At 44.6% G+C, this 25,233-nt stretch overlaps 2 protein-coding genes across 4 annotated transcripts in view; one reads left to right on the top strand and one right to left on the bottom strand.

The window, feature by feature from the left end:
- Nucleotides 1-5,659, bottom strand: part of LOC100662452 (zinc finger protein 17) — a 17,247-nt gene extending 11,588 nt beyond the window's left edge. The window contains 2 exon segments of the mRNA XM_023543629.2: nt 1,139-1,177; nt 4,546-5,659. Coding sequence (XP_023399397.2) covers nt 1,139-1,177; nt 4,546-4,728 — 222 coding nt within the window. The 5' untranslated portion in view covers nt 4,729-5,659.
- The window catches only part of ZNF772 (zinc finger protein 772), a 26,598-nt gene continuing 5,955 nt past the window's right edge, over nt 4,591-25,233 (top strand). The window contains exons 1-5 of one of the 3 annotated variants that reach the window (XR_010323287.1): nt 4,591-5,813; nt 6,452-6,490; nt 16,124-16,250; nt 16,751-16,873; nt 18,206-24,778. Coding sequence is in view for 1 of the 3 variants with exons in the window: in XM_023543604.2 (XP_023399372.2) it covers nt 5,781-5,813; nt 6,452-6,490; nt 16,124-16,250; nt 16,751-16,873; nt 18,206-19,356 (1,473 nt within the window). In the remaining 2 variants the exon portion in view is untranslated. Of the gene's footprint in view, nt 5,814-6,451; nt 6,491-16,123; nt 16,251-16,750; nt 16,874-18,205; nt 25,155-25,233 lie in introns of those variants that run through there. The other 2 variants (XM_023543604.2, XR_010323288.1) reach the window with 2 other exon arrangements.

Raw genomic sequence — 25,233 nt, 5'->3', positions numbered from 1 at the left:
TCTACCCTCAACCCCACAGGCCATTCTCTACTCTGCAGCAGGGGAAGCTGTTAAGACTGGGTCAGATTACCTCCTTACTGTGCTCCAAACAAATATTCCATGGCTCCCACCACCCTTGGAACAGAGGCTCAGCTCCCCAGGTTGCCATTTCAGGCCTGCCTCCTGCTTGTTTCCAAAGATGTAATGGGCAACTGAGGTTGCATGAGCACTCTCAGTTCAGCCTCACCTCCCAAGCATTTTCTCAATGCTGATCACTGTGCCTGTGATATCTTCTACAATTCATTCCATTTATTGCCGGAAATGGGACTATCTATATATATGCCCTGACAACTTCAATCTTCAACTTTAATTGAAGTTGTCAAGGCTTTCATTTTACTTGGATCCACAAGCAACGTCCATAGAAGCGGCAGTCAAGAAATCAAATGATGTATTGCACTGGGCAAATCTGCTGCTAAAGAGTTATTTAAAGTGTAAAAAAGCAAAGATGTCATGTTGAGGACTAAGGTGCGCCTGATCTAAGCGCTTTTCAATCGCTTCACATGCATGTCAAAGCAGGCAATAAAAAAGGCAGAACAAAGAAGTGACACCTTTGAATTATGGTCTTGGCGAAGAATATTAAATATTCCATAGACTACCGGAAGAACAAACAAATTTATTTTAGAGGAAGTACAGCCAGAATGCTCCTTAGAAGCAAGGATGGTGAGGCTTCGTCTCACATACTTTGGACATGTTATCAGGTGGGACAAGTCCCTGGAGAAGGACATCATGCTTGGTAAAGTACAGGGTCAGCAAACAAGAGAAAGGCCCTCAACAAAATGGGCTGACACGGTAGCTGCAACAATGGGCTCAAACGCAGAAATGACTGATTTTAAGGATGATGCAGGATCAGACAGTGTTTCGTTCTGTTGCACATGCAGTTGCTATGAGTCGGAATCGACTCAATGGCACATAACAACAAAAACAACATATAAGCCCTGACATGGATTCAGAGCCGTGGGCCTTGGGTGACCTCACCTTCCAGGGTGTTCACTGAGAAGGGTAGGGAGAGTGGCAGGCACAGAAGCCCAGAACCCCTTAATCCAGGGACCATGTAAGCAGAAGTCCAGGAGGATGATGGCCTGGTACACCCTCCACTTACCTCTGCACAGTCTGTAAGTGCTTCTGCAGCCATGGGAACCTACGGAAAAGCAAGGCCATGAGAAGCAGGCAACCAAGGTAGGGTCCCAAAGCCTTATCCAAGGCCTTTCATACCTGCCCTACCCTGGAGTAACAATAAGCCTGACTGTCTACAAGTATGCCTTAGCCCTCAGTGATGCCTCTTACCAAAGAGGTAACTTGACCTTGGACAAGTATTTGACGTCCCTATGCCCCTTGGAAAATGAGAAAAACAACGTTCATGTGGACTCTGTTGTAGTCAGTTGCCATGGGGTGGACTCCAATTCATGGCAACCCCATGTGTGCAGGGTAAAACCGCTCCACAGGGTTTTCAAGGCTGGGACCTCTCAGAAGCAGATCACCAGACTTGTCTTCCTAGGTGCCTCTGGTGGGTTTGAACTGCCAACCTTTCAGCTAGTAGTTGAGCATTTAACCATTTGCGCTGCCCATAGACTCCTATATGGTCTCTTACTGTCTACATAATTCATTTTTTTGTCAATGGTTTCGGTGCAACTGAACTGATGGGTTTGGAAGATGAGTGTTTTTTACACGCATTCTAACTATTTAAGAAACTGTGATATGTAAGATGTTTGATTTTATCCAAGTGCTTAGCAGTATGTTATGGTTTTAAACAATTATTAAATGCTTGTATAGTTTTAACTTGCTAAATCCACACACTATTAATTGCTTATCTAAATTTACATATTTAGAAGAATTTTTATTAACTTGAGAGCTATTTAGACTGTGGGAAGCAATAAAGAAGTGTCTAGGGCAAAGCACAAAGAAGCCCTGTTGGTGCAGCACTTAAGCCTTTGGCTACTACCTGAAAGGTTGATATTTGAACCTACCCGGCAGCTCCGTGGGAGAAAGACCTGGCCATCTGCTCCTATAAAGATTACAGCTTCTAAAACCCTATCGGGCAGTTCTACTCTGTCACATGGAGTCACTATGAGTCAGGATAAACTTCATGGCACCCACAACAACAAGAGTGTCTAAATAAGTGTTTTCATAAATTCACAGGTTATTAAATGAAGGATGTGGGCCTGAGAATCCCTGGTGGCACAGCAGTTAAATGCTCGGCTGTTAACCAAAGGGTCGGGTGTTCAAACTAACCAGCTGCTCCATGGGAGAAAGATGTGGCAGTCTGCTTCTGTAAAGATTACAGCCTTGGACACCCTATGGGGCAGTTCTACTCTGTCCTACAGGGTGACTATGAGTCTGAATCAACTCGATGGAAATAGGTTTGGTTTTGGGGACCTGGGGAGAATGAGTAGACACTACGTTTGGTAGCTTGGCTGCCTGCTACCTACTTCCCTGCAGGCCAGCCTGCTGAGGGCTCTTCCATTGGGCCAGCTGGTCACACCTCCTGCCCTGAGGGCTGGTGGAGCTTAGGCACCATGTGCCTGGCTGATCTCTCCTTTTTTCCACAGAAGTGGCCATTCCTGCCTGCTGATCCTGGAGTGGCCAATCTATACCACCCCACACACTAGTCTCCACCTAGTCCCAGTTTCTTATACCCAGTAGGCCTCCACTCCTGCAGACACCAGACAGAGCTATTCCGCACCACAGATTCCTCTGGAGGCAGCCTTTCCCTCCAGGTCCACCTCTCCCCTCCCTCACCTCAGGGTCTATTTGAAATAACAAACCTAAAGATACTTCCTCCTGAATATGAGTCCCAGGCTTTGCCCTGGTCCAGTCCACCATCCACCACTCCTTGGATATTTCCAGCCCAGACCCCCCACCCCTCCCCAGAATTCTAGGCATGAGTAAGTAAGCTGTCCACGTGACACTTTCACTCTCTGAATCCCAATGTCCAAATCCCAACTTCTAAGAATCTCCCTGAAACCTACTCCCTGCATCAACTTTCCCATCTGCATCCTTCCATATATTCAGAAAAACAAAACAAATCGGGATGGTCTCTCAATCCCTACTTTCTTTCACAGCCACACCTGATGAGGCAGAAAATTCTGTCTGTTCAGTTTTTAAAATCCATTGGAGATTTGACCCCTCCTCCTCCTCTGTAGGAGCCCTGGTTGCTCACTGGTTAAGCACTTGGCTGAAAATCAAAAGGTTGATGGTTCAAACTTACCCAGGGGCTCCACGGGAGAAAGACCTGGTGATCTGCTCCCATAAAGATTGTTGTTGTTAGATGCCACGGAGTCGGCTCTGACTCATAGCCACCTTATGTACAGCAGAAAGAAAGGCAGCCTGGTCCTGCGCCATCCTCACAATCGTTGATATGTTTGAGCCCATTGTTGCAGTTACTGTGTCAATCCATCTCCTTGAGGGCCTTCTTCTTTTTCGATAACCCTCGGCTTTACCCAGTATGATGTCCTTCTCCAGGGACTCGTCCCTCCTGTAATCCTTAAAGATTACAGCCTAGAAAAGCCTATGCAGCAATTGTACAATGTTACATGGGGTCACTATGAGTTAAAATCTATTCCACGGCACAAGAACAACATGGGGTCCTTATCTTCATGATGGTGCAATTGCCAGGTCCTTTCCTGCAGAGCCGCTGGGTAAGTTGAATTGCCAATTTTTTGGTCTGCAGCTGAGCCCTTAACCATTTTGCCACCAGGACTCTGTTAGGATGACTGCCAAGAAAACCATATGGGGTGGTTCTACTCTGTCACGTGGGTGGCTATGAGTCCCAATCGACTTGAAGACACCCAACAACAACAACCTTCCCCCTCTATTGCCACCACTATGGTCCAGTCCCCAGGACTCTTTATTAGTCTGTAGTCCAGATCTCTCTGCACAGGTCTCCCTGCCTCTGCCCTCATCATCCCCGACTTCCCTTCTCCTTTTGTTACCCCCGAACAGCCTTTGGGAAACCTTGGGAAACACAGATCAAGTCCCTCCTCTTTTCACAACCCTCCAAGGTCACTAGTTCCCTCAAAAGGAAGGTCCCGCTGCTTAGGCTGCCATTCCACGTGGGAATCTTCCTCTCAAAATCCGTTCTTTGCAGACAGGAGACTTCAGCTTTGAGATCTCCAAGCCTTCGCACGTGCTGGTCCTTCTTCCTAAAACATTCTCCCATGCTGCATACCGCTGGCGGTCAGGAAGGGGGACCCCACCCACGAGCGCCCCACTGTACTGGGCACCGGGGCTGAACAAACAGAACCTGAGTGGGCCTAGCTCTTTCGTGGCTTTAGGTTCGGGGGTCCAGGCAGGTGAGGGCCGGGGGAGCAGAACGCCCACCAGCAGCGGGTCCACCAACGCGGCGGCCGCCATACGAGCCTGTGGACCGAGCTGGGCCTGAAGCGGAGGGCGACCAGGGCGGGACCCTCGGTCACTCGGGGCTACGCCGCCGCCACCACCACCGCCCCTCAGGCCCGCCCCTATTGTAACGGGGAAAACACATCCTTTCGCGGCTCCCGCTCCCATTACCTCAGGCGCAACGCAGCGCGACGGAGCTTCAGATGGCGCTCGCGAACTCGACATAAGTCTAAATGTCGCCCCGATGACAACAGTGGAAGTCCCGCCCTGGCAGTTGTTGCACGCACGAAAAATCTTCATTGGTTCAGCCGGCTGCTGCGCAGCGCATCGCCTTTCGGGTAATGTAGTTCCCATACGAACGACAAACTTTGAGGTGGATCGGAAAAGCCACTGCTGTGGAGTCCATTCCGGCTCAGGAGCTGCTCCATAGTTTTCTTAGCTTTAATCTTAATAGAAGGAGTCCTGGTGGCTTAGTGGTTAAGTCCTGGGCTGCTAACGAAAGGTCTGCGATTTGAACCCACTCAGCGGCTGCTTGGCGATCTGCTTCTGCAAAGATTATAGCTTAGGAAGTCCCATGGGGCAGTTCTAGGCTGTCATATAGGGTCGCTGTGAGTCGGAATCGACTTGACGGCACATAACAACAAATATTTGGGTGATTCTACTCTGTAACTCTTGGGGTCACCATAAGTCAGAATCTTCTACACTGCAAGAAGTTTGGTTTTTGGTTTTGGCTACAGACTACAGTAAAGTGCACTCCCAGGAAACGGGCACAACCCCTTTAAGAGGAAGCGAAGCCTCGCCTTGTCCTCAGAGAAACAGGATGCCATTTCCCAACGCCTCTGGCTGTACAGTTTAGCAGTGGCCCTGGACTTCAGGAGGGGCGCCCCACTTCACGCACTGTGGGAACTACCAAAGTCAAAACCCAAACCCGTTGCCGTCTAGTCAATTCCGACTCATAGCGACCCTATAGGGCAGAGTAGAACTACCCCATAAAGTTTCCAAGGAGCGCCTGGTGGATTCAAACCGCCCACTCTTTTGTTAGCAGCTTTAGCACTTAACCACTATGCCACCGGTGTTTCCGGGGGAACTACAGTACCCCGAATACTCTGCGTCGTGCGACCAGGTGGCTTTGGGCCAATGAAGGCTCAGGAAAGAGGCGTTTCCTTTCGTTCCATAGACGTTAGAACTGGACTTCCGGTGCCCTTCTTGAAGTTTTGTTTAATTTTGGCTTAATCCAGTGTATCCGAGGCTCCGGATCGCTGTTTCCGACCGGAGGTGACAGGAAGGGGAAGACACGAGAGGAGGCGTTGTCCTCGCTGCACAGAGGCGGGTCTGAGCCTCGGCGATCCTTGCCCTTGTCGCCCGCCCCCCCTTACTCCCACCTCTATCCTTGTTCCCAGACCCGGATGGCGGCGGCCGCGGTGATAAGCCCCGCGCAGGTGCGTGCTGCGTCCCCGCCGGTCCCGGCCCAGACCTCCGAATCCCAAAGCCCCGAATGAGGGGCCCCTGCTCACGTCACTGCAGCCCAGGCCCCTGTGTCCAGGACAGTGTGACACTCGTTGGTGAGGTCCCCATTTCTGACAGCCAGTGGGTTGAGGTGGGGAAGAACGTCACAGTCAGAGGGACCAGCGCTTACAAAGGCTTGGAGGTGCGACACAACGGGAGAATTCCGGAGACCAGGGGTCCTTCTAGGGTCTGCAGGGAAAAGAGAGTGTGGCCTGGAATGGCAGCCTGAGCCGCTGGCCCTTCATCCTGAGGCCGTTGGGTCCATGGACGGTTGTGAACAGAGGAGCGACATGACCGGAGTTAGGGTTTTGAAAGTATCCCAGAGTTTGCTCTGGGGAGAACAGACTTTAGGGGAGGGGCAGTGAAGACGAGACAGTGAGGAACAGGAAGATTGATACCTAGCCCAAGGTAACAGCTGGTAAGAGGTGCCCCAGAACACAGAGGCACAGGGGGTCCAGTCAGCCCAAAATAAGCCATTTAGCTCCAGGGCAGGGCCGGAGTAGGGGATAGTGCTGAGTCTGTAGACCTCCTCCAGGATTGCTTGCCTCTCACAGCCTCTGTCTTCCCACAGGTCCCCATGAACTCAGAAATAACTATGGATCCTAAACAGGTGAGGGGAGGGTATCTGGACTGTAAGTCCCCAGTCAAATATTTTCCAGGACTGTGGTGTTGTGGAACACTTTCCTGCTACTCATCCAGCTCTTGGGTCTAGGGACTCTGGAGAAACTCTAAGCCCAAGGTCCTGAGTCCAGGCCCTGGGGTAATAATGGAGGGGTTCCCATTTCTGCCAACCAATGGAATAAGGTGTGGAAGGCTATTCTAGCACAGAAGCCAGCATGTGCAAAGACTTGGAGGTGAGACTGAGAAGGCAGTGTTTAAGAAACTGCAGGTCTCTATTTTGTCTGTAGGAAAGGAGAAGAGAGGGCAGGCCTGAAATGGCAGGCTGAGGAGCTGGGCCTCTATCCTGAGGGTCATGGGTACCATGGGAGGTGTGGAGAAGAGGATGGAGGTGATCTGACTTAGGTCTTCACAGGCTCCCTTAATAGGCAGTGTGGGGTGCAGTGGGGGGAGCGAAGGTGGAGGCCGGGAGACCAGGGAGGAGACCACTATGATATTCCAGGTACATGGTGATAACAGAAAGGAGCCCTGGTGGTGCAGTGGTGAAGCACTCAGCTGCTAACTGAAAGGTCAGTGGCTCAAACCCACTAGCTGCTCTGCAGAAGAAAGATGTGGCAGTCTGATCCCAAGATTCCCAATTCCAAGATTATAGCCTTGGAAAACCTATGGGGCAGTTCTGCTCTGTCCTATTGGGTTGCTATGAGTCAGAATCAACTCGATGGTAGTAGGTTCAGTTTGGTTTGGGGGATAATGGATGAATCAGAGGAGTGGGTTTGTAGGTAGGAACAGCAATTGGATCCTGGATCTGGTTTTTTGTTTTTTTTTTTTTAAGTAGGGCTGACCAGATTTTCTGATGTGAGAGAGAAAAGGGGAGGAGTCAGGGATAACCCCAGAGCTCTCAGACTTACCTGCTGGAGGGGCAGATACTGTGTCAACTAAGGTGAGCAGTCAGTTGTAGAAGTAGCTTTCCACGTGGACATGAGTTCATTTCTGGCCATATGAAGAGCCTGGCTTGTTCCAGAGAGTGCCAAGCAGAGGTGCCTAGTGGGCTGCTGGACACGCGAGACCGGCATTCTGCAGAGGGGCTGAGGATGGAGACGTTTAAAAGGTAGCAGATGTTAACTAATAAAGAATGTCTGCCTTGAGCATTGTGCTCTTTTAAGAACTATATGTGAAATCATGGTGGCATAGTGGTCAAGAGCTCAGACTGCTAACCAAAAGATCGGCAGTTCAAATCCACTAGCCGCTCCAAGGAAACCAAATGGGGCAGTTCTACTCCGTCCTTATAAGGTCACTATGAGTCAGAATCCACTTGAAGGCAATGGTTTTGGTTTTGGGTATGTGAGGACAAATTGACAACAGCAACTGGAAAGATTAGAGAGGAACCTTAAAGGGCAGCAAGTTCATGTTACTAGAGGAGGAACAACTGGGAAAAGAATGGTTGCACAACCCAAAGAATGGAATCAATGTCACTGAATTGTACCTGTAGAAATCGTTGAATTGGTATATGTTCTGCTGTGTATATTCCCAACAACAACAAAAATTATAAATAAAATAAAAGGTAGCAGATGGTGTGTAGACTGGAGTTGAGGAACGGGAATCGGCATGTCGTCGGGTTAGTACTACTAGTGACCCAGGAAGGAGGCCACCAAACAGGTGGGGGTCCAGAGATGTGAGGCAGGTGCCATACAAAGAGTGGGGTGCACATTGAAAGGAGTGTGAACTGATAGCCCCAGGGCTCTGATACTAAGGGCTTCAGGGAGAAAGGGGAGCCCAACTTTGGCTTTTTTTTTTTTTTTTTTATTGTGCTTTAAGTGAAAGTTTACAAATCAAGTCAGTCTCTCACACAAAAACCCATATACATCTTGCTACACACTCCCAATTACTCTTCTCCTAATGAAACTCTCTTTTCGTGTCCATTTCGCTAGCTTCTACCCCCCTCCACCCTCTCATCTCCCTTCCAGGCAGGAGATGCCAACATAGTCTCAAGTGTCCACCTGATCCAAGAAGCTCACTCCTCACCAGCATCCCTCTCCAACCCATTGTCCAGTCCAATCCATGTCTGAAGAGTTGGCTTCGGGAATGGTTCCTGTCCTCGGCCAACAGAAGGTCTGGGGGCCATGACCACCAGGGTCCTTCTAGTCTTAGTCAGACCATTAAGTCTGGTCTTATGAGAATTTGGGGTCTGCATCCCACTGCTCTCCTGTTCCCTCAGGGGTTCTCTGTTGTGCTCCCTGTCAGGGCAGTCATCGGTTGTAGCCGGGCACCATCTCGTTCTTCTGGTCTCAGGATGATGTAGTCTCTGGTTCATGTGGCCCTTTCTGTCTCTTGGGCTCGTAATCGCCTCGTGTCGTTGGTGTTCTTCATTCTCATTTGATCCAGGTGGGTTGAGACCAATTGATGCGTTTTAGATGGCTGTTTGCTAGCGTTTAAGACCGCAGACGCCACTCTTCAAAGTGGGATGCAGAATGTTTTCTTAATAGATTTTATTATGCCAGTTGACTTAGATGTCCCCTGAAACCATGGTCCCCAGATCCCTGCCCCTGCTATGCTGGCCTTCAAAGCATTCAGTTCATTCAGGAAACTTCTTTGCTTTTGGTTTAGTCCAATTGTGCTTACTTCCCCCTGTACTGTGTGCTGTCTTTCCCTTCACCTAAAGTAGTTCTTATCTATTATCTAAGTAGTGAATAGCCCCTCCCACCCCCTCCCTCCCCCCTCTTGTAACCACAAAAAAATGTTTTCTTCTCAGTTTAAACTATTTCTCAAGTTTTTATAATAGTGGTCTCATACAATATTTGTCCTTTTGCAACAGACTAATTTCACTCAGCATAATGCCTTCCAGGTTCCTCCGTGTTGTTTCACAGATTCCTCACTGTTCTTTATCGATGCGTAGTATTCCATTGTGTGAATATACCATAATTTATTTATCCATTCATCCGTCAATGGGCACATTGGTTGCTTCCATCTTTTTGCTATTGTAAACAGTGCTGCAGTAAACATGGGTGTGCATATATCTGTTCGTGTAAAGGCTCTTATTTCTCTAGGATATATTCCAAGGAGTGGGATTGCTGGATCCTATGGTAGTTCTATTTCTAGCTTTTTAAGGAAGTGCCAAATCTATTTCCAAAGTGGCTGTACCATTTGACATTCCCACCAGCAGTGTATAAGTGTTCCAATCTCTCCACAGCCTCTCCAGCATTTATTATTTTGTGTTTTTTGGATTAATGCCAGCCTTGTTGGAGTGAGATGAAATCTCATTGTAGTTTTGATCTGCATTTCTCTAATGGCTAATGATCGTGAACATTTCCTCATGCATCTGTTAGCTACCTGAATGTCTTCTTTAGTGAAGTGTCTATTCCTATCTTTTGCCCATTTTTTAATTGGATTATTTGTCTTTTTGCAGTTGAGTTTTTGCAGTATCATGTAGATTTTAGAGATCAGGCGCTGATCAGAAATGTTATAGCTAAAAACTTTTTCCCAGCCTGTAGGTAGTCTTTTTACTCTTTTAAAGTCTTTGGATGAGCATAGGTGTTTGATTTTTAGCAGCTCCCACTTATCTAGTTTTTTTTGTACATTCTTTATAATGTTTTGTATACTGTTTATGCCATGTATTAGGGCTTCTAGAGTTGTCGCTATTTCTTCTTCCATGATCTTTATCGTTTTAGATTTTATATTTAGGTCTTTGATCCATTTTGAGTTAGTTTTTGTGCATGGAGTGAGATATGGGTCTTGTTTCATTTTTTTGCAGATGGATATCCAGTTATGCCAGCACCATTTGTTAAAAAGACTGTCTTTTCCCCAGTTAACTGTTTAGGGGCTTTTGTCAAATATTAGCTGCTCATATGTGGATGGATTTATGTCTGGATTCTCAATTCTGTTCCATTGGTCTATGTATCTGTTGTTGTACCAGTACCAGGCTGTTTTGACTACTGTGGCGGTATAATAGGTTCTAAAATCAGGTAGAGTAAGGCCCCCCACTTTGTTCTTTTTCAGTAATGCCTTATTTATCCGGGGCCTCTTTCCCTTCCATATGAAATTGGTAATTTGTTTCTCCATCTCATTAAAGAATGTCGTTGGGATTTGGATCAGAATTGCATTAAATGTATAGATCGCTTTTGGTAGAATAGACATTTTTAAAATGTTAAGTCTTCCTATCCACAAGCAAGGTATGTTCTTCCACTTGTGTAAGTCTCTTTTGGTTTCTTGCAAAAGTATACTGTAGTTTTCTTTGTATAAGTCTTTTACATCTCTGGTAAGATTTATTCCTAAGTATTTGATCTTCTTGGGGGCTACTGTAAATGGCATTGATTTGGTGATTTCCTCTTCCGTGTTCTTTTTGTTGGTGCAGTGGAATCCAGCTGATTTTTGTATGTTTATTTTGTATCCCGATACTCTGCTGAACTCTTCTATTAGTTTCAGTAGTTTTCTGGAGGATTCCTTAGGGTTTTCTGTGTATAAGATCATGTCATCTGCAAATAGAGAAACTTTGACTTCTTCCTTGCCAATCTGGATGCCCTGTATTTCTTTATCTAGCCTAATTGCTGTGGCTAGGACTTCCAGCACAATGTTGAGTAAGAGTGGTGATAAAGGGCATCCTTGTCTGGTTCCCGATCTCAATGGGAATGTTTTCAGGCTCTCTCCACTTAGGGTGATGTTGGCTCTTGTACCCAACCCAGTGCCGTCAAGTCCATTCAAATGCTCTTTATTATGTTGAGGAATTTTCCTTCTATTCCTATTTTGCTGAGAGTTTTTATCATGAGTGAGTGTTGAACTTTGTCAAATGCCTTTTCTGCATCAGTTGATAAAATCATGTGATTCTTGTCTTTTGTTTTATTTATGTGGTGGATTACATTAATTGTTTTTCTAATGTTGAACCACCCCTGCATACCTGGTATGAATCCCACTTGGTCATGGTGAATTATTTTTTAGATATGTTGTTGAATTCTATTGGCTAGAATTTTGTTGAGGATTTTTGCATCTACATTCATGAGGGATATAGGTCTATAATTTTCTTGTGGTGTCTTTACCTGGTTTTGGTATCGGGGATATGGTGGCTTCATAGAATGAGCTTGGTAGTATTCTGCCCTTTTCAATGCTTTGAAATACCTTTAGTAGTAGTGGTGTTAACTCTTCTCTGACAGTTTGGTAGAACTCTGCAGTGAAGCCATCCGGACCAGGGCTTTTTTTTGTTGGGAGTTTTTTTTTTTATTATTACCTTTTCAATCTCTTCTTTTGTTATGGGTCTATTTAGTTGTTCTACTCTGTTTGTGTTAGTTTAGGTAGGTAATGTGTTTGTAGGAATTCATCCATTTCTTCTAGGTTTTCAAATTTGTTTGAGTATAGTTTTTCATGGTAATCTGATAGGATTCTTTTAATTTCAGTTGGGTCTGTTGTAATATCGCCCATCTCATCTCTTATTCGGGTTATTTGCTTCCTCTCCTGTTTTTCTTTTGTCAGTTTGGCCAGTGGTTTATCAATTTTGTTGATTTTTTCAAAAAAACCAGTTTTTGGTCTTGTTAATTCTTTCAATTGTTTTTCTGTTTTCTATTTCATTTAGTTCAGCTCTAATTTTTATTATTTGTTTTCTTCTGGTGCCTGTGGGTTTCTTTTGTTGCTCTCTTTCTATTTGTTCAAGTTGTAGGGATAATTCTTTGATTTTGGCCCTTTCTTCTTTTTGGATGTGTGCATTTATTGATATAAATTGGCCTCTAAGCAGCGCTTTTGCTGTGTCCCAAAGGTTCTGATAGGAAGTGTTTTCATTCTCATTGGATTCTCTGGATTTCTTTATTCCGTCCTTAATATCTTCTATAATCCAATCTTTTTTGAGCAGGGTATTGTTCAGTTTCCAAGTGCTTGATTTCTTTTCTCTGCTGTTCCTGTTATTGATTTCCACTTTTATGGCCTTGTGGTCAGAGAAGATGCTTTGTAATATGTCAGTGTTTTGGATTCTGCTAAGGCTTGCTTTATGACGTAATATGTGGTCTATTCTAGAGAATGTTCCATGTGCACTAGAAAAGAAAATATACTTGGTTGCTGTTGGGTAGAGTGTTCTGTATATGTCTACGAGGTCAAGTTAGTTGACGGCGGCATTTAGATCTTCCGTGTCGTTATTGAGCTTCTTTCTGGATGTCCTGTCCTTCACTGAAAGTGGTGTGTTGAAGTCTCCTACTATTATTGTGGAGCTGTCTATCTCACTTTTCAGTGCTGATAGAGTTTGTTTTATGTATCTTGCAGCCCTGTCATAAATATTTAATAAGGTTATATATTCTTGGTGTATTGTTCTTTTAATCATTATGTAGTGTCCTTCCTTATCCTGTCTGATGGATTTAACTTCAAAGTCTATTTTGTCAGAAATTAATATTGCCACTCCTGCTCTTTTCTGATTGTTTGCTTGATAAATTTTTTTCCATCCTTTGACTTTTAGTTTGTTTGTGTCTCTTAAGTCTAAGGTGTGTCTCTTGTAGGCAGCATATAGACGGATCTTTTTTTTTAATCCATTCTGCCACTCTCTCTCTTTATTGGTGCATTTAGTCCATTTACATTCAGGGTAATTATGGATAAGTAGTGCTATCATTTTGATGTCTTTTTTTGTGTGCTGACGGTTTCTTTTTCCCACTTGATTTTATTTGCTGAGTAGATTTTCTTTATATAGTGTCCTTTCCTCATATTTGTTGTTGTTGATTTTGTTTCTGCTGAGTCTGTATTTTCCCTTGTATTTTATTTTGACAAGTAGGATAGTTTGTCTCCTTTGTGGTTACCTTATTATTTGCCCCTATTTTTCTAAATTTAAAACTAACTTTTATTTCTTTGTATCGCTGTATCTTCCTCTCCATATGGAAGGTGTATGATTACATTTCTTAGTCCCTCTTTATTATTTTAATGTTGTCTTCTTTTATACAATAACATCGCTGTTACCCTGTTTTGGGCTTTTTTTTTTTTTTTGTAATCTTGCTTTGTTTTTTTGGATTTCCCTGTCTGAGTTGACTTCTGGTTGCTCTGCCCAGTGTTGTAGTGTTGAGTTGATACCTGATATTATTGATTTTCCAACCAAAGAACTCCCTTTAGTATTTCTTGTAGTTTTGGTTTGGTTTTAAGAATTCTCTCAACTTGTGTTTATCTGCAAATGTCTTAATTTCACCTTCATATTTAAGAGACAGTTTTGATGGATATATGATTCTTGGCAGACAATTTTTTTCCTTCCATTTTTCAGATATGTCATCCCGTTGCCTTCTTGCCTGCATGGTTTCTGCCGAATAGTCCGAGCTTATTCTTATTGGCTCTCCTTTGTAGGTGACTTGTCATTTATCCCTCGCTGCTCTTATAATTCTCTCTTTATCTTTGGTGTTGGCAAGCTTGATTATAATATGTCTTGGTGACTTTCTTTTAAGATCTACCTTAAAAGAGTTCGGTGAGCATCTTGAATAGATATCTTCTCATCTTTCATAATATCAGGGAAGTTTTCTGCCAACAAATCTTGAACAATTTTCTCTGCAGTTTCTGTTATCCCTCCCTGTTCTGGTACTCCAATCACTTGTAGGTTATTTCTCTTGATAGAGTCCCACATGATTCTTAAGGTTTCTTCATTTTTTTTAATTGTTTTATCTGATTTTTCTTCAAATATATTAGTGCCAAGTGATTTATCTTCAAGTTCAGAAATTCTAGCTTCTACTTGCTCATTTCTGCTCCTCTGACTTTCTCCTGAGTTATCTAATTCTGTAATTTTATTGTTAATCTTCTGAATTTCTGATTGCTGTCTATCTATGGATTTTTCCAGCTTATTAAACTTTTCATTATGTTTCTGAATAATCTTTCTAATTTCTTCAGTTGCTTTATCTGTGTGTTCCTTGGCTTGTTCTGCATATTGCCTCATTTCCTTCCTGATGTCTTGAAGCGTTCTGTATATTCAACTTTTGTATTCTGCATCTGGTAATTCCAGGAATGCACTTTCATCTACAAGATCCCTGGATTCTTTGTTTTGAGAGCCTGTTGAGGTGATCATGGTCTGTTTCTTTATGTGACTTGATATTGACTGTTTTCTCTGAGCCATCTATAAGTTACTGTATTAGTTTATGCTTGTTTACTGTGTTGTAGCTGCTTGCTTTGTTTTGTTTTGGTATACCCCTATGGGTTGCTTGAGTGAGCCAGCTTGATTATTTTCACCTTTGTAGCTCTGGTGTCCTGTCCCCAGCTGGCTAGAGCTGTTATCAGATATATCAGTCTAGGAGTCCATTCAGTTTTCTTGTATGAATTCAGCTCAGGTTTCCAGGTAGCTGATATCAAGTGTGTGGTACAGGCTCTGTCCTACAGTCTTAGAGGGGCAGGGGTGATTGGCGTATATACTGGTATGTGATTGCAGCAGGGGGTCACCCTCTGAACAAGGCAGGGGGCTGAGAACTGACCCCCAAGTGTCTCTGAGGAAAACGCGTCTCTGTTCCCTAGATCATGCTGGTGGGTGGGCTCTGCAGAGGGACCATGGGCACCCAAAGATTTTGGTTGTAAGGACTAGGAGGTACCAGTTATCTTTGGACCCCTGTCATGGGTGGCTGGGTGACCTGAGTGGAGCTATGAGTCCTTAGGTCCCTGATGTGGGTAGATGAGGACCTTGTTTAATAGGCAAAGCAATGTCAAACGTGAAACACCCACCTCTCCACCACACAGCAAAATGGTTGGAGTTTGCCAACAAGGGCCTATTCTCCCGAAATAGGCCCACACAGGTCCATGCAGAAGGGAAAGGTGCTCAAGGTCCACGGATGGTTTATGCCTGGACAGGAGCTGCTTCTGTCCTGAGCTTCCCTGGTTAATGGAGCTAGCAAATTATCTTTTCCCCCCACTTGCAAATTTTTCCCTTCCCCAAGGCCGGGAGGATGGCTGTAGGTGCTCACCAGGGTCTATCTCAGGCCCAGGGATTCAGCCGCTGAGGCCGGTTTGTGGTTGGGGTGGGCGCAGTAAAATATACGCAAGTACTTAGGTTTTGCCAAAAGCGCCATTCTCCTCAGGTTCCAGAGGTGTGAGAAGGCTGTGTGGCTGGCTGCTTCTCCCTGAGGAAACTGCAGCCGCTAGTACCAGCCCGCCACTGCCGCTCCTGGAATGGTGCCTGAGTGCTCCCCACGATTCAGGGCCGTAACTCCTTTCCACTTCTGAACCTCCATTTCCTACCCCTGCCCCTCAGTTCATTGTCTAAGCTTACCTTTGATGCTCAGGGCTCCCAGCTTGTCACAAATATACTAGTTTCAGTTGTTTTTCTGGGTCTTTGTTGTAAGGAGGGCTTGAAGGAAGCATCTGTCTATTCCGCCATCTTGGCTCCACCTCCCAACTTTGGCTTTTTGTGAGGTACAGTCTTAGGGACTCTGAGGAAATTGGCTGGTGGGAGATGAGTGGGATCTTGCATGCTAGGCCCAGAGCTTAGATGGCGTCTGTCTGCCCACCTTCCTGTCCTTGCTGTGGGGTGACACAGTGATCAGTGCGACCATGAGGAGAGAGCAGGCACCAGTGGCACCGGGGCCTGGATGCTCCCCAGAGTAGAGGAGTTGAAAAGGAGAGTGAGCAGGAGCCAGATGCATGGAGCCTGGATGTGGGTCTTTGGGAGACATGCTGCTTATGCATTCTGCTCTTCGCATTGTGGCAGGGGCAGGTGACCTTTGAGGACCTGTTCGTGTACTTCTCCCAGGAGGAGTGGGGACTCCTTGATGAGGCTCAGAGACTCCTGTACCGTGATGTGATGCTGGACAACCTTGCCCTCATGGCCTCACTGGGTAAGGCCCTCACACTCACCCCAGTGCCATGGACTAGGCTCTGTCTTTCCCCAGCACCAAGGCCAGCTCTGATCTTCCTACATCAGAACCATGGGCACTGCTTCCTTCCCCAGCTCCCTGGAGGAGACATTGTGGATATGAGGGCTGAGCTGTGAGCACAGCCATCTCCTGTTCCTGTGCAGCCCCAAAGACTTGCCGGGACAGAGTAAGGTGTCATGCAGTCAGCCCAATGGATCATACCTGGCTTGCCTTCTCCCTGACTAGCTGTCTCTCTCCAGAGCCAAGGCACTTCTGGGCCCCAGGTTCTGTCCCCATCTAGCTGACATTTCCTATGTCAGGTACCTGCCTGGAACTGCAGGTACCAATATGGTCACTACTTCCTGAGACCACTGGACTACTCCTGCAAGACCCTCCTCTGAGGCTATAATGGTTGTTTTCTTGTCTGTGGGTGGGTCACCCAGACCAGTACTGGCCACTCACCTGTCACGTCTCTCTCTTAGGACATTCACCTTCCATGTCTCAGGTGGTTGCCCCATTGGAGCTGGGTGGGGAGCCCTGGGTACCTGACTGGGTGGACAGGACTCCAGCTGTGGCAAGAGAGGCTCAGCACAATTTCGGCCCTGGTGAGTAGGGGCAGATGTGAAGTACTTGAATTCAAAAGAGTTTTCCAGGTTGTCCAGACTACATCGAATGGAACAAGAACAGTTTCTACCATTAGAGTACATAAAATCAAGAGAGGCTTCCAAATTATCAAAGTAGAACCACACCAAACCAAAACTATTGCCGTACAGTCGATTCCGACTCACAGTGATCATATAGGACAGAGTAGAACTGCTCTATAAATTTTTACGGAAGCACACTGCCACATCTGTTTCCTGCAGAGCAGCTGGTGGGTTCGAACTGCAACCTTTTGGTGAGCAACCGGGCGCTTTAACTACTGCACCACCAGGGTAGGGCCAGACTCAAATCAGACCGGTAACCTTTCTTGTGCCCACGGTTGTTTTAGTGTCAACGCCACTGGCCACACTTCATTTCTATCTTTGGTTTCCCATTTACACATTTGTCTTTTCTGTTCTGACCTTTGCCCTCTGGCTGTTCTCCTCCTCCTGCCTCTATCTCTCGCCCGTCTCTTTCCACGGCTCCCTCTGCAGTGCTCTCCGATATTGACCTAGATTACTGTGTCACGAGATGTATACATACTCCAAGTAGTCCTTTAGTACCAGCTGTTGTCGTTATTAGGTGCCGTCGAGCCAATTCCGACTCATAGCAACCCTATAGGACAGAGTAGGACTGCCTCATAGGGTTTCCTAGGCTGTAATCTTTATGGGAGAAGACTGCCACATCTTTCTCCCATGGAGCTGTTGGGTGGATTGGAACCGCTGACCTTTCAGTTAGCAGCCAAGCTCTTAACTACTGCGTCACCAAGGCTCCTTAAGTACAAGTGACTTGGTTGCAATTGTATTTTCCTGGGACAAAACTGCAAAGCTCTGTAACCAGCACCCAGGCCTGACTAGAACCCATATGTGATTGACTTCATTGGAGGCCTTGGCTCTCCTTTGTGTTCCCCACATTTGTATCCTCTCCCAGTTGAGGCCTTCTCCATTCTGTGACCTTGTATATGCCAACTACTGCATGTTGTTGTTGTTGTGTGCTGTCAAGTTGATTCCCACTCATAGCGACCCCATGTGACAGAGTAGAACTGTCCTGTAGAGTATCCCAGGCAATAACCTTTACGGGAGCAGATCACCAGGTCTTTTCTCCCGTGGAGCCACTGGCTAGGTTCGAACTGTGAACCCTTCAGTTAGTAGCAGAATGGTTACAGCATGAGCTCAGGCCTCTTGTCCTGTCAGCAGTTCTGTGAACTTGATTCTAGTTGTGTGAGACACACAGTTGAGATGGGCCTGCTCCTCCCACCAGTGCCAACTTGAATTTCATCAGCATTTCTCTGCTTTCAGGTTGTTGGCATGCAGTGCAGGAGGAGGAGGAACCTTCCAAGCAGAGTGTTTCTGTGGAAGGACCGTTGCAGGTCAGGACTCCACAGGCAGGTCTGTCCAACCAGAAGGCCCATTCCTGTGAGATGTGTGGCCCAGTCTTGAAAGACATTTTGCACCTGGCTGAGCAGCAAAGTACACACCCCAGGCAGAAACCATGCATGTGTATGGCATGTGGGAGACAATTTTGGATCAGTGCAAACCTTCCCCAGCACCAGAAGCAGCACAGTGGAGAGAAACCCTTCAGAAGGAATGACAGCAGCATCTTTCTTGTGAAGAGCTGCAGTGTCCACCCATCAGAGATGCCATTTATGTGGAAGGATGGTTGTAAGGACTTCCCAGCCAGCTCGACTATTTTCCAGCACCAGGCCCCTCAGGGTGAGTGGAAACCATACAGTAACACCAAGTGTGAGGAGACCTTTCCCAGCGGACAAAAGCATTACCAGTGCAGCGAATGTGGGAAAGCCTTCAGCCGCAAAGACTCACTTGTTCAACACCAGAGAGTCCACACTGGAGAAAGGCCTTATGAGTGTGGCGAATGTGGGAAGACATTCAGCCGCAAACCCATACTTGCTCAGCATCAGCGGATTCACACTGGAGAAATGCCATATGAGTGTGGCATATGTGGGAAGGTTTTTAATCATAGCTCCAACCTCATTGTTCATCAGAGAGTGCACACGGGAGCCAGGCCTTACAAGTGCAGCGAGTGTGGGAAAGCCTACAGCCACAAATCCACACTTGTACAGCATGAGAGCGTCCACACTGGAGAGAGGCCTTATGAGTGCAGTGAATGTGGGAAATACTTTGGTCACAAGTACAGACTCATTAAACATTGGAGTGTTCACACTGGAGCAAGGCCTTATGAGTGCATTGCATGTGGGAAGTTCTTTAGCCAAAGCTCTGACCTTATTGCACACCAGAGAGTGCACAATGGTGAAAGGCCTTATGTGTGTGACGAATGTGGAAAAGCTTTTAGCCACAAACATGTACTTGTTCAGCACCACAGAATTCACACTGGAGAAAAGCCGTTTAAGTGCAGTGAATGTGGGAAAGCCTTCAGGCAAAGACCTTCCCTCATTCGTCACTGGAAAGTTCACACTGAAGAAAGGCCTTAGGAGTGTAAGGAATGTGCTGTCTCCTTGTTCATTTGCCAGCCAGAAGTTAAACCTCATACACTTGAACACCCACCCAGGGGAGAGTCTTCTGAGCGCCAAGTGTGTGAGAGCCTTTCTGGAGCTATGTTGCACTCTCCACCTGCCCATGGCTCTTCCCAAAGTTATGTCACTGCGAGTGCCTATGGAAGAAGCCATCTACCGACTGGGAGTGTCCCACGTTGTGCACAGTTCACCCCCGTGTGCTCTGAAAGGCAGACCTCTGTGCTCTTCTCCCTTCCCTAAAGTCCATGCTGAGTAGTCTGAGTCCATTCCCCCCTGTTCCCTGACTGGTTTAAATATGGATGTGACCCAGTTTTGGGCAAAAGAATGCACGTTTTGTTCTTCTGGAGGGTTACAGAGAAGGTTTTCTGTTGGCCTAACGTGGCACTCGTGATAGATATCTCCAGCCTTCCAAGAACTGCCTGCCTCATGTTCTGGTTTTGCAACAAATGCCTTCATTCTTAAACTTCCCTTGATCTTGGGGGTTCTGCGCACTTTGTGGGTTGGGTTAAGAATGGCACTGGATTCTGCCAACGTCAAGGGATAAGTTGTGGGAGCTCCAACTTTGTGTGTCTCCAAAATGATTGCAGGACAGCAGAGAATAGCTCTCAATCTTATTTCAGCCTAATTTCTAATACTGACCAAGGTCCCATAGGAAAGAATACTGATCTATGTGGGCTGTACACCAGGATTACTTGTATGACTGAGGTCACCCTGAGCAGTGTGCTTTTGTGACAACCTCTGGTATGTCTGGAAGCAATATGAATTGAATCCCTTGTTACCTGGGGATGTTTCTTAGACTCCAGCCGTCTTGAGATCTTGATACCCCATTTACATTTATTGAGACTTGCTTTATGGGCTATCTTGGTAAATGTTCCATGTTCACTTGAAATGAACATGTATTGTATTCTTGTTTGGTGGAGGGTTCTACAAATGTCAACTAGATCAGGATGGTTGATAATGTTGTCTACGTTTTCTGCATCCTTACTGATAATTCTATTTTCTTGTTCTATCAATTATTTAGAATGGATTGGTTACATCTCTGGATATAAAGTAGATTTGCCTATTTCTCTGTGCAGGTCTATCAGTTTTGCTTCATGTATCTTGAAGCCATTTATTAGGTGAATAAACATTTTCAGTTGATATGTCCAAGGAGCCCTGATAATGGTTAAGTGCTTGGCTGCTAACTGAAAGGTTTGTGGTTTGAACCCACCTAGCTGCTGTACTGGAGAAAGAACTGGCAATCTGCTTTCATAAAGATGAGCGCCTAGGAAACCCTACTCTGTCACATGGGTTGCTATAAATTGAAAATCAACTAACAGCACCTAACAACAACATTGTTATGTCCACTTAATTAGTTGACCTCTTTATCATTACGATGACCCTCTTTCTCTATGGTAATATTTTTGGCTCTAAAGTCTACCTTGTCTGATATTATACACACTCGAACTTTTATTTGCTTACTGTTGTTGTTGTGGTTAGGTTCCATCAAGTCAGCTCTAACTAACAGCAACCCTGTGTACAACAGAACGAAATGTTGCCTGGTCCTGCACCATCCTCACAATCATTGCTATGCTTGAGCTTATCGTTGCAGCCACTATTTCAGTCCATCTCGTTGAGGGTATTCCCTTGTTTTCACTGACCCTCTATTTTACCAAGCATGATGTCCTTCTCCAGGGACTGATCCCTTCTGATAATGTGTCCAAAATAAGCAAAATGAAGTCTCACCATCCTCATTTCTGAGGAGCATTCTGGCTGTACTTCCTCCAAGTCTGATTTGTTCATTCTTCTATTGCTCCATCCTATGACTTTTATCTTATTTTTGTCTTTATCTTTAAAATAATCTTCTCCAGAATCACATGAAGATCTTTAACAAAATCCCCGTGCATTTGCAAGCACTCATTGAACTCAACACTTAAAATTGGAGAATTCTGTTGTATGAAGTTTTCTCTCTCCTATATTCTCTATGGGCTCCAGCCACTCTGACATGCCCAGACTTCTAGACATTACAGTAGTCATTTGTAATAAATCTAAACATGCACTTGTCATCCTACACAGCAGTCTCATTTATAGCCATATCCCAAAGAGGAATAAAACATGGCCAGAGCAGATGGTCGACAATACTTTAAAACAAAGATAAGAAGGTAAAGGGGCAGGGAAACTAGATCAATGGAAACCGAACAACCAGAACGAAAATAATGAGGATGTTCCCGCATTGTAAAGAGCGTAACCAATGTCACTGAACAATTTCTGTAGAAAATTGTTGAATGGAAACCTAAACTGCTGTGTAAACCTTCACCAAAAACACAATAAAGTATTAGTTAAAAACAAAACATGCCCACAGAAATACCTGTACTAGAACGTCCACAGCAACAGCAGCTTTATTGATTAAAGCCGACAACAGGAAACTGTCTTGCTTTTATCGGTACTGAGGTGATTATTGATAATTTCCTCCTTTACTTTCTATTTATTGAAACATTTTCTTTGGGTTCAATTTCTGATATACTTCTACTTTCGTTATTTCACTCTTATGAAATAAAATGGCCTCTGGTCTATGCCATGCATAGCAATGATTTGCCCTATTCGATAGTATCAGTATATAGGTTAATATTTCTATCTAGGAAATTTGTCATTCTTTATTTTTAGATCCAGTATGTTATTTAAAGCACTCTAAGATGTGAAATACAAGTTTACCTCTATGTTTCCAACTAAATCTCCAAATGTGATATAATAAACTTTTTTCCCAACTTATTTTGATTGACTTTTCCTACATACAGTTTTGTAGGCTCCATATTCTGTACAATTAACCTAATTGTTGATTTCAGTATCAGCAAAAAACTATTGTTAATATACTTTATGTTGTTCAAGGCCAATTTACTTCATCCAAATTTTCTTCATTTTTATTGAATTTTTGATAGCCTGTAATCACTAGAGGAATTTTGGAAGCACCATGCGATTGATGTTACATTAAACGAGACTCTTATTTTTTGTGAATTGAATTATTTGTATTATTAGAATTTGCCTCAGTCTGAAGTGTGAATCTGTTCTGTTATTAATATGTTAAAATGAGTTCTTAATTTTGCTTCAACATCCCTATAATTAATTTTAGTGTTGTTTTATGAAATTTTAGTTACATTTTATGAGAAACCATTTTCTTTACAGCTTTAAAGAGAACATTGCCTATAGACATTAAATCTGTTGATACACATTTATAACATACACGTGTATCCTAAACTGTCATTAATTATAATGCTTTATGTGATTTATAGTTTCTCTAATAAATGACCATTTTATCTGTCAAGTATGAACATTTAACACCTTCATTTACAGTAATTACATCTCATAGTTAGTTCTATTCCTGCCCATTGAATTTACCGGAAGAAAATGAGTGAGTTAATATGGTGGTATCTGGCACAGTTGTCTTATTCCTAACCAGTTTAGGAATCTCTCCATATCTCACCATCTAGTACTGAACAATCAGTACATTTATGAAAGAAATAAAAGTTCTCTGTGAGAAATACTGTAATTTCCATATGGGAGAAAGACCAAAGCACCCAATGGGTTAAGCTACATGAATACTCCTAATATGCCTTCAATAAACATTTTCTTAAGGTTCATATTTTTACCAACACCTGATTGGTGGCTAATGGGCTAACTACTTGGTCGAAGCTTTGACACAATCAGGGCTGGAAGATACAAGGCGGAGACATTTGGAATAAAGAGATGTGGGAAGAAATCGCCACTTTGGTCTCCCTCTGCCCATCTTGATGAGCCATAACTTGGCTCATACCAACCAAGACAGGGAGGGGGCACAATACAATGCCAATGCCAACGAACTAACCAAATATCCAAAGCAGTGAACCTGAGGAGGGGAACTCCCTAAAAGTTCTGGATGAGCCACTCTACCCTTTTTCAGTAGCCCTTGAGTGACACAGGAGGAATCGAGACATTTGGGCATCATGGGTTAAAAAAATGGACTATTAATAGAGGAGACAGCTCAAAGGGGAGACATCTACACACAAAAAAGACATTTACACATTTAAACAAGAAGACATTTACACACGTACTGTATTTTTAAGCAAATAGCACGCACCTTCTACATTTGTTTACCAACCACTCCCTCCCCTTCCCCCCACCAAAGTATTTTTGTAAGTGCACTATGCTAATTTTTGTACAGCAACATGTAACAAAAAATAGCATAGCTGTGCTTACAAAAATACCTCCTGGCAGTGAAGATGCAGATGGCAAACACATAGGATGTGTGTGTTATTTACGTAAAAATACAGTACACAGAAAAAGACATTTGCACATTTAAAGAAGACAATACTTACACAAATCTAGACACAGTGTTAACAGATTGAGCAGTTTCCTCAAAAAATATGTGCTGTAAATCCTAACCCTATACCCTGAAGCTTTGACACAATGGACTAAGAGTCCTGGTGGTACAGTGGTTAAAGCGCTTGGCTACTAACTGAAAGGTCAGCAGTTTGAACCCACCAGTTGCTCCATGGGAGAAAGATGTGGCAATCTGCTTCCACAAAGATTGTTATGTTGTTAGGTGTTGAGTTGATTCCAACTCATAGCAACTGTATATACAACAGAACGAAACACTTCCTGGTCCTGTGCCATCCTCACAATCATTGCTATGTTTGAGCCCGTTGTTACAGCCACTCTATCAGTCATTGAGAGTCTTCCTGTTTTTCACTGACCCTCTATTTTACTAAGCGTGATAACCTTCTCCAGGGACTGGTCCCTCTCGATAACATGTCCAAAGTACATGAGACAAGTCTTCTTCTAAGGCAGCATTCTGGCTGTACTTCTTCTAAGAGATTTGTTCGTTCTTCTGGTATATTCAATAGGCAAGATTACAGCCTCGAAAACCATATGGGACGGTTCTGCTCTGTCATATAGGGTCACTATGAGTCAGAATCAACTAGATGGCAGTGAGTTTTGGATACCTGTGGATATAATCCCATTTGGGAATAGGGTTTTCAAGCCATTATCGGTGTAGGCTGTGTTTTAAGCCAATCTCTTTTCACACATAAAAGAGCAGATTAGGCACTGATAAAAAGCGGATATGGGAAAGATCAACACTATCTGAATACATGGAGGCAGACCAGTCTAAAACCGAGGAACTCCAGGGATGGCCAGCTAGAGAAGCTGAGATAAGGACCTTCCCCCAGAGCCAACAGAGAGAGAGCCTTCCTCTAGAGCTGGTGCCCTGAATTCAGACTTCTAGCCTCCTGAACGTAAGAAAATAAATTTTTGTTTGTTAAAGTCATCCATTTGTGGAATTTCTGTTACAGCAATACTAAGAGACTAAGCTACTGGGTCTACCACATGGGAGGAGAACCTTACAAAGGAAAAGGCCACATCAGAACTGGTAAGTAGATTTCAGTGGGCTTCTCCTTGCAGTGGCAGGATCCAGTAATTATGCCTTAACCCTGGTAGATACCTACATAGGACTTCTATCGGCTTGTTCATATAAGCCACCAATCTCTGCTAATCTTATTGAAGAGTAAATAAAACCTCTTTGGGAGTTCCACAAGTTTACAGCCAGATCAAGGCTCCTGCAATTCACCACAAAGCAAACATGATAGCATTGCTTGGACTTTTTCACCTACCCTATCAGAGCAAGGAGGGCAAGACTTCATCTCACATACTTTGGACATGTTATCAGAAAGGACCAGTCCCTAGAGAAAGACATCATGCTTGCTAAAGTAGAGGGTCAGCAAAAAAGAGGAAGATCCTATGAGATGGATTGACACAGTGGCTGCAGCAATGGGCTCAGACAGCAACAATTTTGAGGAAGGGTTAGGACCAGGTAGTGTTTCATTC

This window comes from Loxodonta africana, chromosome 11 (assembly GCF_030014295.1).
Source record: "Loxodonta africana isolate mLoxAfr1 chromosome 11, mLoxAfr1.hap2, whole genome shotgun sequence".
NCBI classification, from domain to species: domain Eukaryota; kingdom Metazoa; phylum Chordata; class Mammalia; order Proboscidea; family Elephantidae; genus Loxodonta; species Loxodonta africana.
The sequence above is the reverse complement of the archived record's forward strand: the minus strand, read 5'-3'. Positions and strand labels throughout refer to the sequence as shown.